At 37.5% G+C, this 15526-nt stretch overlaps 1 protein-coding gene across 2 annotated transcripts in view; it reads left to right on the forward strand.

The window, feature by feature from the left end:
* Nucleotides 1–15318, forward strand: part of SP3 (Sp3 transcription factor) — a 35468-nt gene extending 20150 nt beyond the window's left edge. For both annotated transcript variants that reach the window (XM_086616027.1, XM_086616028.1), the window contains 3 exons: nt 4376–4568; nt 11109–11305; nt 13555–15318. In XM_086616027.1, the coding sequence (XP_086472153.1) occupies nt 4376–4568; nt 11109–11305; nt 13555–13871 (707 nt within the window). In that variant the 3' untranslated portion in view covers nt 13872–15318. The remainder of the gene's footprint in view (nt 1–4375; nt 4569–11108; nt 11306–13554) is intronic.
* The last annotated feature ends 208 nt before the right edge of the window (nt 15319–15526 follow it).

Genomic DNA, 15526 nt, shown 5'->3' on the forward strand with positions numbered 1-15526 from the left:
AAAAATTAGTGGTGGCATAGTCCTGAAATGAAGCGTTTTTGCACTGCCTCCTTCTCAGTTTATCTCTGTTTCTACGGCTGTTGGGTAAATTAGTAACTTTTCTCACAGATGAAGAAACCAGCATTTTGTTGAAGTCCTAGTTGAAACAGACCAGGATAGAACGTGAAGCTTAGCTGATGCATTCATCTGATACATGGTGAAGTAGGTAAATGACCTGACTGTCCGTGGGAAGCAATAATTCTCTCCACGCTCGATTATAGTTGAAATGTACTCAAGAATAGTTTAAGCTGCATTTACATTGCATAGTTTCATCCTGTCACTTTAGTTGTTATTCTCTGAAGCACTTCAAACAAATCTCTTATTTACTGGTTTTATTTGCCAATTACACTTAAATTTGCTCCATATTGTAGCCAGCGCTCTGGGCTTTCTGTGACTATGAAATACTACCTTTGGAACAAAATTGCACACCAAGATCCCAATTTCCATCCTTTAGACGAACACAAAACCTAAGCCAAATCTGGTTTACTAGATACCAAGAAGAACTTGAACAGAGTATGTGGTTTTTAGAATCCGTAGTTAGTTTGAAACAGTGTCTTTGAATTTCTTTTTCATACTTACCTAGTATTAGGTCCTGAACTTAATTAAGAAGTAAGGACATACAGAAATTTGAAAGCATGGAAATGAAATAGTGGTTTTTGCAGAGTACGTGTAAAACCTAGTATTCTGTCAGTCAAGACTGGATTAGAACGAAGCACGTGCAGAGGAACTCCAAGGGAGAAATGTGGAGTTGCTGTCTGAATTTGCAAAATCTCCACTTCTCTTGCATTGGGGGAGACTTATCTTTTGCTCTTCTCCATGATTTGCCCCTTCTACTCCTTCATTTTCATACTGAAGTCTAAGTTGCAGTGGCACCCCCTCCTCTCCCCAGAAATAGTAATGGAATTTTCCCTTATCTCTTGCAATAATGCAAGACCTAGTTTGTTGCGGACAGCAGCTTCATTGGTTCTAAGGACCTTGTTAAGGTGATCAGATTTATTACAGGATTTGCTACAATCCTCTCTCAGCTATGCTACATCATGGAGAGGCTAGATAAACACTTCATCTTTTGACACTTCTTTTAATTTTTTTTTTTCATTTAAAGTATAATCTATGTAATTAAGTATTAAAAAGTCCTGTCTGTAAATTGCGAGTTTACCTTGTATTTTTCTGGGTGCCTGGGGCAGAAGATGGTCCTTCTGAGGAATACCTAAAGCAATAGCTACACTTTCTGCCTTACCAAGACAACCAGGAAACACAGCACAAAATTACACACACAGTACTATTTTGACTTCATTTCAGTTTTGCATTTTTTTAAATAATACTATGAACTATTTTATGTCTATGCAAATTATTATTTTCTCCAGTATCCTTAACCCTTAGGAGTGTTTTGTCTGTTCCTCTTTTTGTCCAAATAATTTTCTTGTTTATGCTTCCACCATTATAAAACTATTGCAAGCCTTTGTGCTGCTGCAATAGTGCTGGTGACTGGGAGTGACTGGGAATAGAAAGTTACTGATGAAAAAAGTGGAAGAAATTCATGATGAAGGTTTGCGAAGTGGAACAAACATTACATGAACTGAAGGTAGAAACTCCTGGATACTGGTGTGCAATAATAGGCGTTCTGGACATGTTTCTATTGTTTGGTGTATCTGTTGTTAGAGTGTGATTTTTGGGGTACCAGTATAACAGGCGAAATCATATGTTATATGGAATGTTTGACTTCGGTAGTGGATTTGGGTCTTGGGAGCACAGATCCGTTTGATCCATTCATGTTTGCTAGGACATGTTGATATCTCTTCTGAAGTATGCCTACGCAGTGCTAACTGGATTCAGCTACTGACTTTACAGGCTCACTATATGCCAGTGTCTAATGTCAGTAAGAACATATTGAAATTATCTTCTTAATACAGTGTTTTGTTTTACTAACATTAATTCTTATTTTAAATAAAACCAGACTTTATACAATGTACATTTTGTGGAAAATTTGGTAAAAGGATTTTGAGTATGGTACATAACATAACCAGTCCCACAGAACTGCCTGTGAGTTGGCCTGTGCTGGCAGCCTTGCCACTTTGCTGTATTTAAATTCCTGTTATGTGCCCAGTTGCATGAGAGTAGGTCAGGCTTCTGCCTTTTTCTAAAGTTGCTCTAAGTGAATGTATTAGTGTACTTAATAGTATCCAATGTGAAAGATCAATTCTATAAACTCTTTGTATGTTGTATAGTGTTTTAATCTTTGCTTACGTAAAATGAATTTTATATATAACGTGTATATAAAAATATTTGGTATAGTAAAATGATTTCATAGGTAAGTCTCAGGAAATGACTTAGTTTTGTAGGAAAGATAGTTTAGTGGCTAATGTAGAAGACTAAACGTCACCACAGAGGTTTTCTAGGTCTTTGCATGAAAGATACTTGTTACGTTGCTGTCTGAAATTGTGAACTTCTTATGGTAACAATGAAGCTTAGTGTGCAGGTGACTTTGGACAAGCCTACCACAGTAGTTCTGCTAGATGATCTTTGAGGTCCCTTCCAACCCTAACCATTCTGTGTTACCACAGGCGTAAAGAGTCAGAGAAAGTGAGTGTACTTGCTCCCAGATTCCCACAGTTAGAGCCTGTCACATTCATACAAACCTGATTTCCAGCATTGACTTTTGCAGCCAAACCAGATAAATATTCTAGACTCCTCCATTCCTGATCTGGAATTCTCTTCTCAAAGCAGTGGTTTCCTAGAGAATTATTTTAACATTAGGTATATTAGTGATATAGTTTACAGCACAGTCCTACAAATGGTTATACATGTGCAACTAAAAGGAAGACACACTGTGGTGTTGGGAAAGACTGGACTGAGACTTTATTAGCACCAAGCAAATTTTTGTGTGTAGCTACATCCTTTGTCTCTAAACCAATAAATGCTGGAGATGATTCAGAAGGTAGACCAGGCTTACTGTTACTTTTTAAATGTTTTATCATTAATTTCTTTTCTCATCTTTAGTGGAACAGAATGCTGTTTATGATCTGACCCAGCACACTTTTTTTTATGTTTTATCATTCGATCTTTGCAGCTTTGTCTTCATTATATAGATGATGACTGATGCACTGAGTCCCAGAAAGAAATTGGAATGGCTATAGTGCTCATCTAAGGTTTCAGTGTTTGAGTGGGGTTTGAGTTAAGGATAAAAACCCATGTGATAACTGAGTTTGTTCTGCAGAGAAAGCAGTTTCTTAAATACATCTGGAAAGACACAGAGCTTGAAGTTTGAAACTTCAACAAAAAAAAAGAAAAAAAGGATGGTTTGCTTATTAGTTTATGCTAGTGACTAGTAGTTTTCACTGAAGAAAATACAAAGTAAACTACTCTCCTGAACTAAAGAAGGAGCTGGGGTTCAGCTTTCCAAAGTGATATAGCGAAACTGTCTTTTTTTTTTTTGAAATCCAGACTTAGAGACTTTCAGCTCATTGGGAATCCAGAATAGTGTCTGAGGGGAAAAATGTTCCTATTAAAATGTAAATTTGTTAAAATAGTTGTTGTTTTGCCGTGTGCTATGATGCTGTAGTTAGTTCTGGATTAGACTGAAAGAATGCTCTGTAGGGAGAGGGTACGCATACTTGCAAATGTCCGTCCTATGAGGGTAACTGAAGAGGCTTTTTTGCATCTATGAAACTGCAAAAACCTATTTTGACTACTAGTTCATCAAAACATTGAAGTGGTTCTTGTTGTTTCCCTAAATGTTTTCTTCTGGATGTATAATGGAAAAGGCATAAATGTGAGGTGAGAAGGGGAAAATGGAGCAAAGGTGTAAATTTTTATTTTTCTTAGGTATCTTTGTCTGTCTTAGGTCAAAACCTTTTATTTAATTGATTTCTCATGTTACTTAATATATCACTGTGCATACTGAAAACTTCTGAAGATCATCGAGAAAGGCTGTTTCTACTACATGTTGCACTAATTAAGAAATCCTGTGGAAACATAAATGGCTACTCAGGATCATTTGAAACAGGCGTTCACATTTTTTCAGCCTCTTGTTCACGCAGGTTTTCCCAAGTTTCAAGCAAGCAAAATCCTCCTAGTGACAGCGTTTCCTACCAAGAACAGTTCAAACCTGAAGTTTAATACTTTGTTATAGCTTGTCTTCAACTTTGAAATGTATAGGAAGATAAACTTTTTAAATACGTTACAGGTTACAAGGGCACAGAAGCAATGTCAGTATGCACTAAGGATGTTGACTTTTGACTGACATAGTGCTCTCAACAGTAAAAAGATTTGATCATTATGGTTTCCTTCTCTCTATTTAATGGGCTACTTATGGATCTGTGTTTGTTCTTTTCCTCAGATATTAGGATTAAAGAAGAGGAGCCTGATCCAGAAGAGTGGCAGCTCAGTGGTGATTCTACACTGAATACCAATGATCTAACACATTTGAGAGTACAGGTGGTAGACGAGGAAGGGGACCAACCACATCAAGAGGGAAAAAGACTGCGACGAGTAGCTTGTACATGTCCCAACTGCAAAGAAGGTGGTGGAAGGTACGTATCGTTCAGTGTCATAGAATGCATGTAAAGATGAAAACAAATAATGAGTGAGGAAAAAAGGAGCCTCAGTTAACAGTGATTGTCTGCAGTGAGAGAAAACTAGAGGCTTATGCAAAAGAATTTATGCAATAAAGGACTGCAACCTTTATTTCTGGGTTTGCAGATGGACAGGCAGATTATTTCATCCTCTCGTGAGTTACTCCATGGAGATTAATTGGAAAAATCTGGAGTTAGATGCCACCCAATGTAAGTGAGGGGGATAGAACATTGCCCTAAATAATATGAAAATGAAATATTTTGGAATATGCATATCTGTGATTGGCTTCCTATCATATGTCAAGGACTTGATTAAATCCTATGTTCCTACATTTCCTCACTGATTGAGCATTTTTTTACTACAGTTTGATTGCTTTAGAGTGTTATAAAAATACAGTTATCCTGGTTTTCTTATTCACTGGTTTCCTAAGAAAAACAAATACGAAAATTTTGAATTGGCTGATTGTTTTCAGTCAAAGTTAGTGGAGATTTGGGTAACAAAGTGGTACTAAGTTCCGATTCGTATAAAACTTCAGGGCTGCATAGGAAGCTGTGTTTTATTTTTCTACATCTCATAAAAGTATTTTTTGGCTTTTTGTTATTATAAAGAGTTTATCCTATGCCAAAACTCTTCCTTTTAAACATCTCGATTGTGAATATAAGAGAGGAAGCGGAGATAATAGGCTGCCTTTTACGAGTGAAAATATTTAGGTGTGTTTTGCTTGATATAATTGTGCAGGGGCTTCTTTTCAGTGTGCTAAAATTTGTCTATTTTGATAATAGTTTCTTCTCTAAAATGGAAGTCTTACTTATGTGAGAACTGTAGTGGAAATTACTGAGTTCTCTTTAAAGAACCTGTCAGCGTCCTATGGCTCTAAGAGTTCTAGGAGTACTGAGTATGTCTATTGTCAAGTCTCTCGCGGGTTTTTGCAGTATTATTCTATGTACCTTCTTTGCGAGCACGGAAAGGTAGTATCTTAGGCAGCCATGCCGAGTAAATATTCAAGTGTTTAAGATAAAAACACTTTCATACATTTACATCACAAATTACGCTAGTGATAATATCTGAAGTTAAGGTTATGTAGTGTCTTTGTCCATCAGCTTCCTCTTATTAAATTCCTATGCGTAGTTCACTGAAACTTGACACAGACATTTCTAAGTTCTTGGTGAACCTTGGCTCCGCCATGAAGATCTGCCCAAAGTACACCCTGCATTGAGATTTGCTTCAGGCTGTGAGAAAGCTCTGAAAATGTGGTTTACACTGGCCATGCTCTTAGGAAACAGAGATTTCACATGTTCCATCTTCCACATGCTCTATTCCAAACTACAATGGCTTTAATTTAGAGACAACATTACTTGAAAATCCTCTTCCTCCTAAGTGGAGTTGCTGTGACAACAAATTTTAAAGTCAAAGCGTAAGAGAGAATCTTTTTGAGAGGTTGTTTTGATGAAATCTGGAGAAGGATGTAGTCTGACTGAAACTCAGATACGGGAGTTTGGGAAGGAGTTGAGATAAGAGCTGGGATAGAGTTTAGATAGGTGAGAATCTGAAATCCAGTGTAGAGAAAGGACTGGACGCATCAAATGGACAAACTAAGTAGGAAAAGTAGGACAGGAAGTCAGGATGTGAGGAGAATTAGGACTGGAATAGAAACAGGATAATGAAGGAGACAATGATGGGGAAGCAGAAAAAGAGTGAAAGTGCCTACAGTTGCTAGAGCAACTTTCCCACCGAAATGTGGAGTTCCGTGAGAGTCTAGCAAAAAGGAGTAAGCCCACTTGAAGGAATATTTTCCTTCTTCCTCTGCTACATGTTGATCATGTTCCATAGCTGCTACACTTACTTGTTTATCTCTAGTGCTGTAATTCTGAGTTTTGATTTGTCTTTCAACTCTGCTGATGATTCGCACAGTTTCAGAGAATAGGACGTTTGCTTTTATAAATGTCTTCAGATAGCATTCACGTTTCTTAAAACGATGCTAGAGTTGCAAAATTGAGAACTTGGAAGTTGGCAAATGCCAAAGTGAAGATATCCTGGGCAACTTTAATTTAATCCCTTGTGCATACGCGTTATCATTTGGTTTCTAATTACATGACTGGATACTATTTTTCTCATGTGACCCCAGTGCCGTTCAGTGGATGGGATAGATGATGCACAGGGAGTGAATCAGGGCTGTGTAATGATTGGCACCTGCTTCACTTATTGCAGAAATTGGAAGCCATTTAGGGAATGAGATACAGGACTGTAGAAACAGGGTTCTGAAGTTTTGAAGGTGTTTGTCTATCCACTCCACCTTTTCCACTGCAGAAGTACTGAGTTCATTCCTGTAAAGAAGTTGATTGAGCTTGAATTGTGAATATCTACAGTACTCTAAAAAAATATGCTTCTGCTATATTGAACTCGACACCTCAAGCTGGTGGGTTTTTGACAATTTTGGCCTTAATCTCTTTCTACTTCATATTTGGATGTATGAAATGATTGTACTGGTTCAAGTTCACTACCCAGGAGTGTTGCAAGATGATAAATTCATTAATGTTTGTGAATTACATAGACAGCAGTAGTGTTGTGAGTGCCCATGAAGAGGAAAAAAACCCCTGGGAAAATTAGTAATTTTGTATTTAAGATAGTATTTAAATAATATGTAACTAGGAAGACAAGAAAAGCGCATTAAATCAGTATGATAAAGCTGAAGAGCATTTCAATCAATTAATTCTGTCCTTCGTATGCGCTGAATGGGGTAGGAAGGGGTAGTACATGGCTTCACATGTGCAGACTTCATAATTTCGTCTGTTGTGTAGCCTTAGTTTTGGCATTTCATCTTTTCTGTTTTCTGAATGCAAACGGGAGTTGAGGCGTTCTTTCTGGGATTTGTTATTGGTTCGTGTTTTTTTTTTTTTTTTTACTTTTGATACAGAATTAGACTACATTGGAGTCTTCAAAGGATTTCTATTAGTACTGGTCCTGTGAAGTAGGGAGCCACTATTATCTTTACCTGACTTGGTAGGGGAGAAGGTAGGAAAGGAAGAGAGTGATATGTTAGATGTGTAAATTAAAACCTTATAGCCTCAAGCTTATAGTAAATGGGGGATAGGCAAGTGGAGAGAGATGTGTACCTAAGGATGGCTCTGATCCCAAACAGACTGGCTTCTAGTTAGGGTGACTGAAGTTAGGTGGAAAGTTCACCCTCATCTCAGTTGTATCTGGAGATTTCACCCTCTTCTCAATTACATCTGGAATTACATTGAGATGTAACTACTGTCTGGACCTATAAAGGAGTAGTGCTTCTGAGTATCACCTCAGGTATATACCTTTAAAATGCACATTCTTAAAATAACTGACAAGTGTGTGTTTTACTCTTGAAACACTTGATGTTCCTCCTGGGAGTACTACCGGACTGAAAGTCCAGTTTCTCAGTGAATAAAGATGTCTCCTGCTGAAACCGTTCTGTTCTGCATGGTTACTGAGAAATGTGGTTTGTAATCTTTAAAAAGCTAAAATGTAATATGAAAATACTTAAATATTAATTGATTTGAAGATTGCAGTTGAGGAGTAGGCCTGAGTCGTATCCTTTTGCTCAGCGATATGGTTATTGGCCAGTGCAGCAAGAAAGGCCTCTTCCCATGATGTGTTAGGGCATAGTGCTAGACTGTCACAGCTGCAAAGCATCCGGATTGAATTTGGCTTGTATCCAGACAGTTTAGAGCACACATGAAGCAAACATGCAGATGCCTGTATGAAGCTGTGTAGAATAAATACACTTAGTTCACAGTAGTCTTGAGAATTTAATTCTGTGAATTCTTAACTTTCCGCTCGCTTTGAACTTCAGAGTCTGTTAAATACTTCTGTCAGCAATCAGAGGTGCTTAGAATTACACTGATTATTGAGGAGGGGAAGACTATAGTATATTTGGAGAAGGTGTGAGAATGAAATACCGAATACGAAACAAATATTCTATATACAGAAATACATTCTCAAATGCAGAAATACATTTTGTTATAATAAGCACAGACTGACCACTTGTTAGGGTTACATGAAGTTGGACAGGCAATTAAAGACACAGGATAGTGGGATCCTGTGGAGAATTCTTTTAGTTACCAAGACTGTATAAAGGAGAAGAGCCATGGGTGTTCCTTTGCCTTGCACTGCAATTGCTGGGTGCCTTGAGCCACCAAGCAAGACGACATGAAGAAAAGCTGTCTAGAATCAAATTATTAGATGAAGGTGAACATACAGCCTGAGAACTGTGGAACTGATTGCAGTAAGGCAAAAGGAGGAATACAGAAAATATCTTTCTGGGAGTCCAGGGAGCTGGGTGTTTTGGGCTGATAGACGAATGTCACTGGAACTCTTACAGGTATAGTGAGTTTTGTGTGGTGGCCTAGCCGTCTGCAGAGGCTGAGAAACAAACAAAAAAATGGGGGCAATCTAAAGACATTTTGCTAAATGCTTTTGAGATTGGCTGAATGTTCAAAACTTGTGAATATTGAACTTTTGTGTAGGTGGCATAGTACAAACTTAAATGCCTGACGTTACAGTTAATTTTGCTTTCTAATCTTGGCTTGAGGGAAGGCCATGGAAGAGTGTGAATATGACAGTTTAGATGTAGCAAAGGTTACCAAAAACGGACATTTCAGCTGAGGAAGGACGTGTAAAAAAGGCAATGTTTGTCATGGTCCAAAGAAGTGATCTTCTTTTGGGACATTCGAAGAAGGAAAATTAAGTCAAAAGTGTTCTTGGCAAGACTAATAATGATAGAAGAGCTTAAGATGTCAGGTCAGATGTCAGAGAATATTTTGCATGAAATTTATAAACAAGCTGGATCAAACAAGCAAGTGAACTTTCTGTGAGGCCAAGGATTGAGGGACATAAATAAAACAAAAAATAATTAGATACATAAGCAGAATCTCTTCTGTCACCATATCCATAGGCTCATATGAGTCTACTGCTACCACAGCAGGGTCAAAAGCCTTCGGGACACTCTGCTTCTACTGCCATTGAATTTGCTCTGAAGTCAAAACCTACATTGTCACAACAAATAATTAGTATGTAAAAGTGATAGTGTTTTCTTCTGAGACAAAATGACTAATGAAGCACTATGAAGATCACTCTGTATTGAGACTTCTTAGAAATATTATCTAGAACTTAATTGGATTTTATCTCCTTACTTTTCTAACTGTCTGGAATGCTTTAGGTGCATATGTGCTTAGGTTGGAATTCCCTACACTGTGAGTTTTTAGAGTGAGTTAACTTCTGTGCCTGTTCAGAAATGCTTGCTCCAAGTGCTAGCTCCAGCTTCAAGCACATATGCATTTTACCCTGAACCTTCATTAGATGTAAACCAGAATTGTTCTAACTGCAGGCATCTAATGATTGCTTGGCAAATCCTTCAGCCACTGGACTGTTAAGCAGAAGTTGAGCATCCAATTTAAGGAAAACATTGTCCGGGGGGGGCAACTGAAAAGTCCATGGAGGATGGAGCACCCAACACTGTGATTTCAGAGCCCTCTTAAGCTGTTCTAAGTTAATATTGCTGGTGAATAAGGTGGTCTGATGCTTGGCTGCGTTTTCCAATCTCCTCCCTTAAACCAGCATTTACTATTCATACAGCTGTGTTGTCAGCCAGATCTGTTCCTTGGAGTGCCCCTTTCAGCAACAGCAGACACTTAAATTGGCTAAAATCAATCATGATGCCGTGTGCTGGCCGGACTAATATCTTTCTCTGGGTCTTCAGAGGCTCTTATGTCTCTTTGGTCATTTTATTTAAAAAAAACCCCACCAAAACCACACCTTAGGCTTTTGTATTAGGTGCTTCCCCTGAATCGATTACCTACCATTTCAGTGAGGCAGCATCTTAAAATAGGCATCAAGCTCAATAGTCTGGATTATTCTATCTGTGAATTATGTGTTCGTTTTGATGGACTTTTTCTTTTTTTTTTTTTTTTTCTGAAATACCAAGGAATTAATTTAAATGTCAGCAAGATCAGCTGTTTCACTGCCACTCATTTTAGTGGAAATATTCAGGTTAGTATGCTTGTCCTCCAACTCTGAACTGCTTCTCAGGTTTCCCCAAGATGCCAAAAGTCCCATCTGTTCTCTTCCCATTTGCCAAAATCTCCAGTTTCTGTTCTGGCAATTGCAGACATTTGTGTTTTTCTTTGCCAAAACTGTCTTTGGTATGGTAAAAACTGAAACTGGGAGAAATTTAAAGTATGTGCACTTCAGCATCATAGTACAAACTGCTGTAATGACTGTATTCCAACTTTGTATACATACTGTTGAATTTATAGTTTGTTGCAGAATCAGGATACCATTATAGGATTTAGTTCCAGCTTCTCATGGAGTGTTCTGGGCTCTGATTGTATTTAAAACAAAATGAGAAGCTGTTCAGGTTTGTTTGCAGATCTGTTGGTATATGTAACCCCACTTATATGTATGACCAATATTTAGGAAGAATGTATTACAATGAATACTTTTTTTTTTTTTTTTTTAAAAAACAGAGGCTCCAACTTGGGAAAAAAGAAGCAACACATTTGTCACATACCAGGGTGTGGCAAAGTATATGGGAAGACTTCACATTTGAGAGCTCATCTCCGCTGGCATTCTGGAGAGCGTCCATTTGTTTGTACTTGGATGTTCTGTGGCAAAAGGTTCACTCGGAGCGATGAGCTTCAGCGACACCGAAGAACACACACAGGTTTTCAGTCTTTGATTTTGGTGCATTTAACTAAAGGAGTGTCACAGGGAGGGCTTGGATAAGTGCCTTTTAAGAGGAGAACAGATCTTTGTATTGGATTGATTTTAATGTAGTGTGACTTTTCTAAAATCAGCTAATACTTAGAGCTCTGTATACACTTTGGTTTCTTCAGTAGGTCTGAGGAGGAAAGCCAGCTACCTTTTTTGATTCAGAACTGGCATATAAGCTCATATTTAATACAGCTTAATCAGAATACTTTGATTCAGGCTCAGCAATGCATTTCATTTGTTTGAACGAGATTAGAACTGTTGTTCCAGCTTAATACTTCAATAATTTTGTCTCATTTTAAAAAAGAAATATAAAAATAGAGGGCTAGGTGTCCAGGAGATTAGATGTCATTCACAAAATCAAGGAGGAGCACGTGATGGTGCGTCATTGTACATCTGGTTTTGTGGTTAGACCACCCGTTAGAGACTCCAGGTTCACATTTCTCCTTTTGTCTAATACAAAGAAAATAAATCAGTCTAGATCAGTCCTTCTTTTCAAGGAGCAGTTTGTTTCAAATCTGTTGTCTCTATTACCTATTTTCGTACAAACTGAACTCATAATTACAATCTACAGTATGCTTACCTTTTAAAATTAGACTATTTGAAAAACTCAAAGACGATAATTTATATGCTTATCTGCATTTACATTGCTTAGAAAACTGTCTTTGCAATGTCTATGAAAAGTATTTCATGTTTTGTACTTAATGGAGTGCTTTTGTTAGACATGTTGGATGCTTGAACCCAAGCTGGGATGTTACGATCTGTCTGGATGGACGGCCAGATGGGTTTGAAAAAAAGAGGCCAGTTGAATGATCCAGCTCAGAGGGTGTGGATGATGGCTCCTAGTGCACCTGCATATCAATAAAAAGTCTAGAACTGCAGGGATCTATCCTTTGACCTGTTTTAACATCTTTATCACTGACCTGGAGGAGGCAACAGAGTGCACTCTTCTTAGGTTTGTGGAAGACACCAAACTGGAGCAACCAGTCAGTACATTTGAGGGCAAGGCTGCCATTCAGGACTGAGATTGAAGGAATGGGCTGACAGGAACCTTGTGAAATTCAGCAAGGATAAACGCTAAGTACTGTGCCTGGGATGGAATTAACCCTTGCAGCAACACAGGCTATGTACTGACTAGTTGGGAAGCTCTTCTAGTGAAAAGTACCTGGGAGTCTTGATAGCAAGAACATGAGCAAGAGCCAGCAGCAAAGATGGCCGGGACTCCATCAACAGAAGCAGAGACACTAGTTCTAGGGAAGTGATTATCTCCTTTTTCTCAGCACTGGTTAGACTGCATGTAGAATATTGCGTCTAGTTTTCAGCCCTCAATATAAGAAAGACATTGATCAATAGGATTGAGTTCACTACAGGGCGACCAAGATGATCAGGAAGCTGGAGCATTTGCCTTATGAAGAGAGGTTGTAGGAACTGGACTTACCCAGCTGCACAAATTGAAGACTAAGGCTAGGGGGGAGCTTAATAGCAACCTTCTAGTACCTGCAAGGTCACCATTAAGAAGACAAAGACAGACTTCTCATGGTGGTGCATTGGTGGGAGGATGAGAGGCAACAGACATAAGTTGAAACAAGAGAGGTTCAGACCAGATAGAAATAATTTTTTTTTGTTGTTGTGAGGACAGCCAGGTGCTAGAACAGGATGCCCAGAGTTTCTGCAGTCTCCATCCTTAAAGATTTTCAAGACCAAACTGGATAAATTCCTTAGCAACCAGCTCTTGATTTTATAGCTGACCCTGCTCGGAGAGAGAGATCAGGCTAGAGACCTCCAGAGGTCCCTTCAAACCTGAATTACCCTATGATCTTGTCTGTCAGTCTCAAGTGTGATTCTGCAGGAGCTTATATAGTCTCCCCTGTCTATCCTTTGGCAGGTTTTGTTCTCCTCTTAAAAGTTACTTATTGGTAACTTAGCAGCCTGAGGATAAGATCTGGCAGGTTCTTCAGCTTGCCTGAGAGATCTGCCCAAACTCAGTGAGACACAGAAGCAATTTATCAGTTCTTTTAAAGGAGTTGTGTGGGTATCTAGAAATTTAACACACAAGTTTATCATGTTGGATCGCTTTTTTCTTCAGCATGATGTTGTGAGAATTCTGACTCTTAAAGGCAGTAAGTTATCCCAGGTTTTGGTGTACATGTGGTATTTTTAATGTTCTTGAAACGTTTTTTTTTTCCTTATCTTCTGTGACAGGTGAGAAGAAATTTGTCTGTCCAGAATGTTCAAAACGCTTTATGAGAAGTGACCACCTTGCCAAACACATCAAAACACATCAGAATAAAAAAGGTATTCACTCTAGCAGTACAGTGCTGGCATCAGTAGAAGCAACACCTGATGATACTTTGATTACTGCAGGAGGAACAACACTTATCCTTGCAAATATTCAACAAGGTTCTGTTTCAGGAATAGGAACTGTCAATACATCTGGCACCAGCAATCAGGATATTCTTACCAACACTGAAATACCTTTACAGCTTGTCACAGTTTCGGGAAACGAGACAATGGAGTAAATATTACACAAGATACCTATTAATTGTGGTTATTTTTATACAGTAGTGAGAAGAATATTGTTCCTAAGTTCTTAGATATCTTTTTATTGATGTGCAAAAATTTTTGGATTGACAGTAACTTGGTTATACATGACACTGAAATGCCTTACTTTGTATGATATTCCATAGTATATTAAAATGGTAAAATTGCATGGGTTTTGTAGGTACTTTTGGAATCTAGAAGAGATGAAATTTTACCAAGTTATATTAAAAAAAAAAAAAGAATTTAACGATGGAAATGGTAGTCTAACCAAATGCATCAATCCTGTGTGGTTTAGTGTAAAAAATTGAGAACATGTTGGTATTTATCTATTGTAAGATAAAAGAAGTTGATGGGTGAAAAGAAATCACGTTATGATAAAAGAAATTTTGTAATTTTCTTGATGACTGGAATTTTTATTATGCATAACTGACAAATCAAGTTTCCAAGCAAATGTTACATAGTGTAGGCTTTACTTAGCTCATCAACTTGTCATTTTGAAGCTAATTATTTTAATTAGGTTAACTATGTACAATATTTTAAGCATTACTCTTGTAAGATTTTGAGAACTACATTTTAACATGGAACTCTAGGGATAGTCACCTTTTAAATCCTATTGAAAAGCCATGTTTAAGATTTAATTTGCCAAAATGATGTCTTGTTAATATTCTTTGAATAACCAAGGTGGGCAATATAACCAATGTTTAAAAACCTTAAAATGTTAAAAAAAAAAATATGTATAGGTTGAGGCATTTGGGTGGTAAGGCAAATGTTATAGTGAAGTATATCCCTTCTTTTGAACATTGGAGGACCAAAAATAAGGTGTATTGCGTCTCAGCAGTGATTTTTATCAAATCTTTTTCCAAAAAAACATCTGTCTGCCAGGGCCTTAAAAGCCATCATGTAAATTACCAGTAAAATATAACATATGCAAATACAACAGAAAAATCACTTCCATGTTGACAGTACTCCCAAACATATGGATATAGTCATAGTGAACTAGGGGTTTTATGAGGTTTTTATTTGTTTGTTGTTAGCTTTTGGTTAGTCAATCTGCATTTAAATATCAGCCATCTTTCCTTTTTTGCTTCTTCCCTTAAAAATTGTATGTATCCAGTACATTTAACTGATAAACATATATGTTTTTTATTATGCTGAATTTTCTTTTTATTTTTTAATTACTGTTTATATTTTCAATTATAGAAAAAAATGTACAAAATGAAGTTATATAGCCAGTCTGTAAGTGCTATACCATTTTCAAAAAATATACAACAATAATTACTGCAGTTCACCTATTTACAAACATTTGGAAATCTGTTCATTTGTTATTCTTAAAACCACCTCAAATTTAAAGGCTACCTTATTGTACGTTTAAAGTGTATTATAACAGTGTGGTAGTTAATAAAACACTATTTTTTTTTCTTTTGACTTGAGTTTACTGTAGTTCTTGTTAACTGACAAGATGGGATGTCATAATACATCCTGATAGCTTGAAATGTTTTATTATTTTGTGCTAGATGGTGGGAAGTAGAAATGGTGTTTCCTTTCCTTATGGGCAAGGAGATGATAGTACACCACCTCCTTGCTCTCAGAAGAACCCCCATCGGTATGTGCATGTACTATATACTATGTTGGT

Source organism: Tauraco erythrolophus, chromosome 8, assembly GCF_009769465.1.
Source record: "Tauraco erythrolophus isolate bTauEry1 chromosome 8, bTauEry1.pri, whole genome shotgun sequence".
In the NCBI taxonomy this organism is placed as follows: Eukaryota; Metazoa; Chordata; class Aves; order Musophagiformes; family Musophagidae; genus Tauraco; species Tauraco erythrolophus.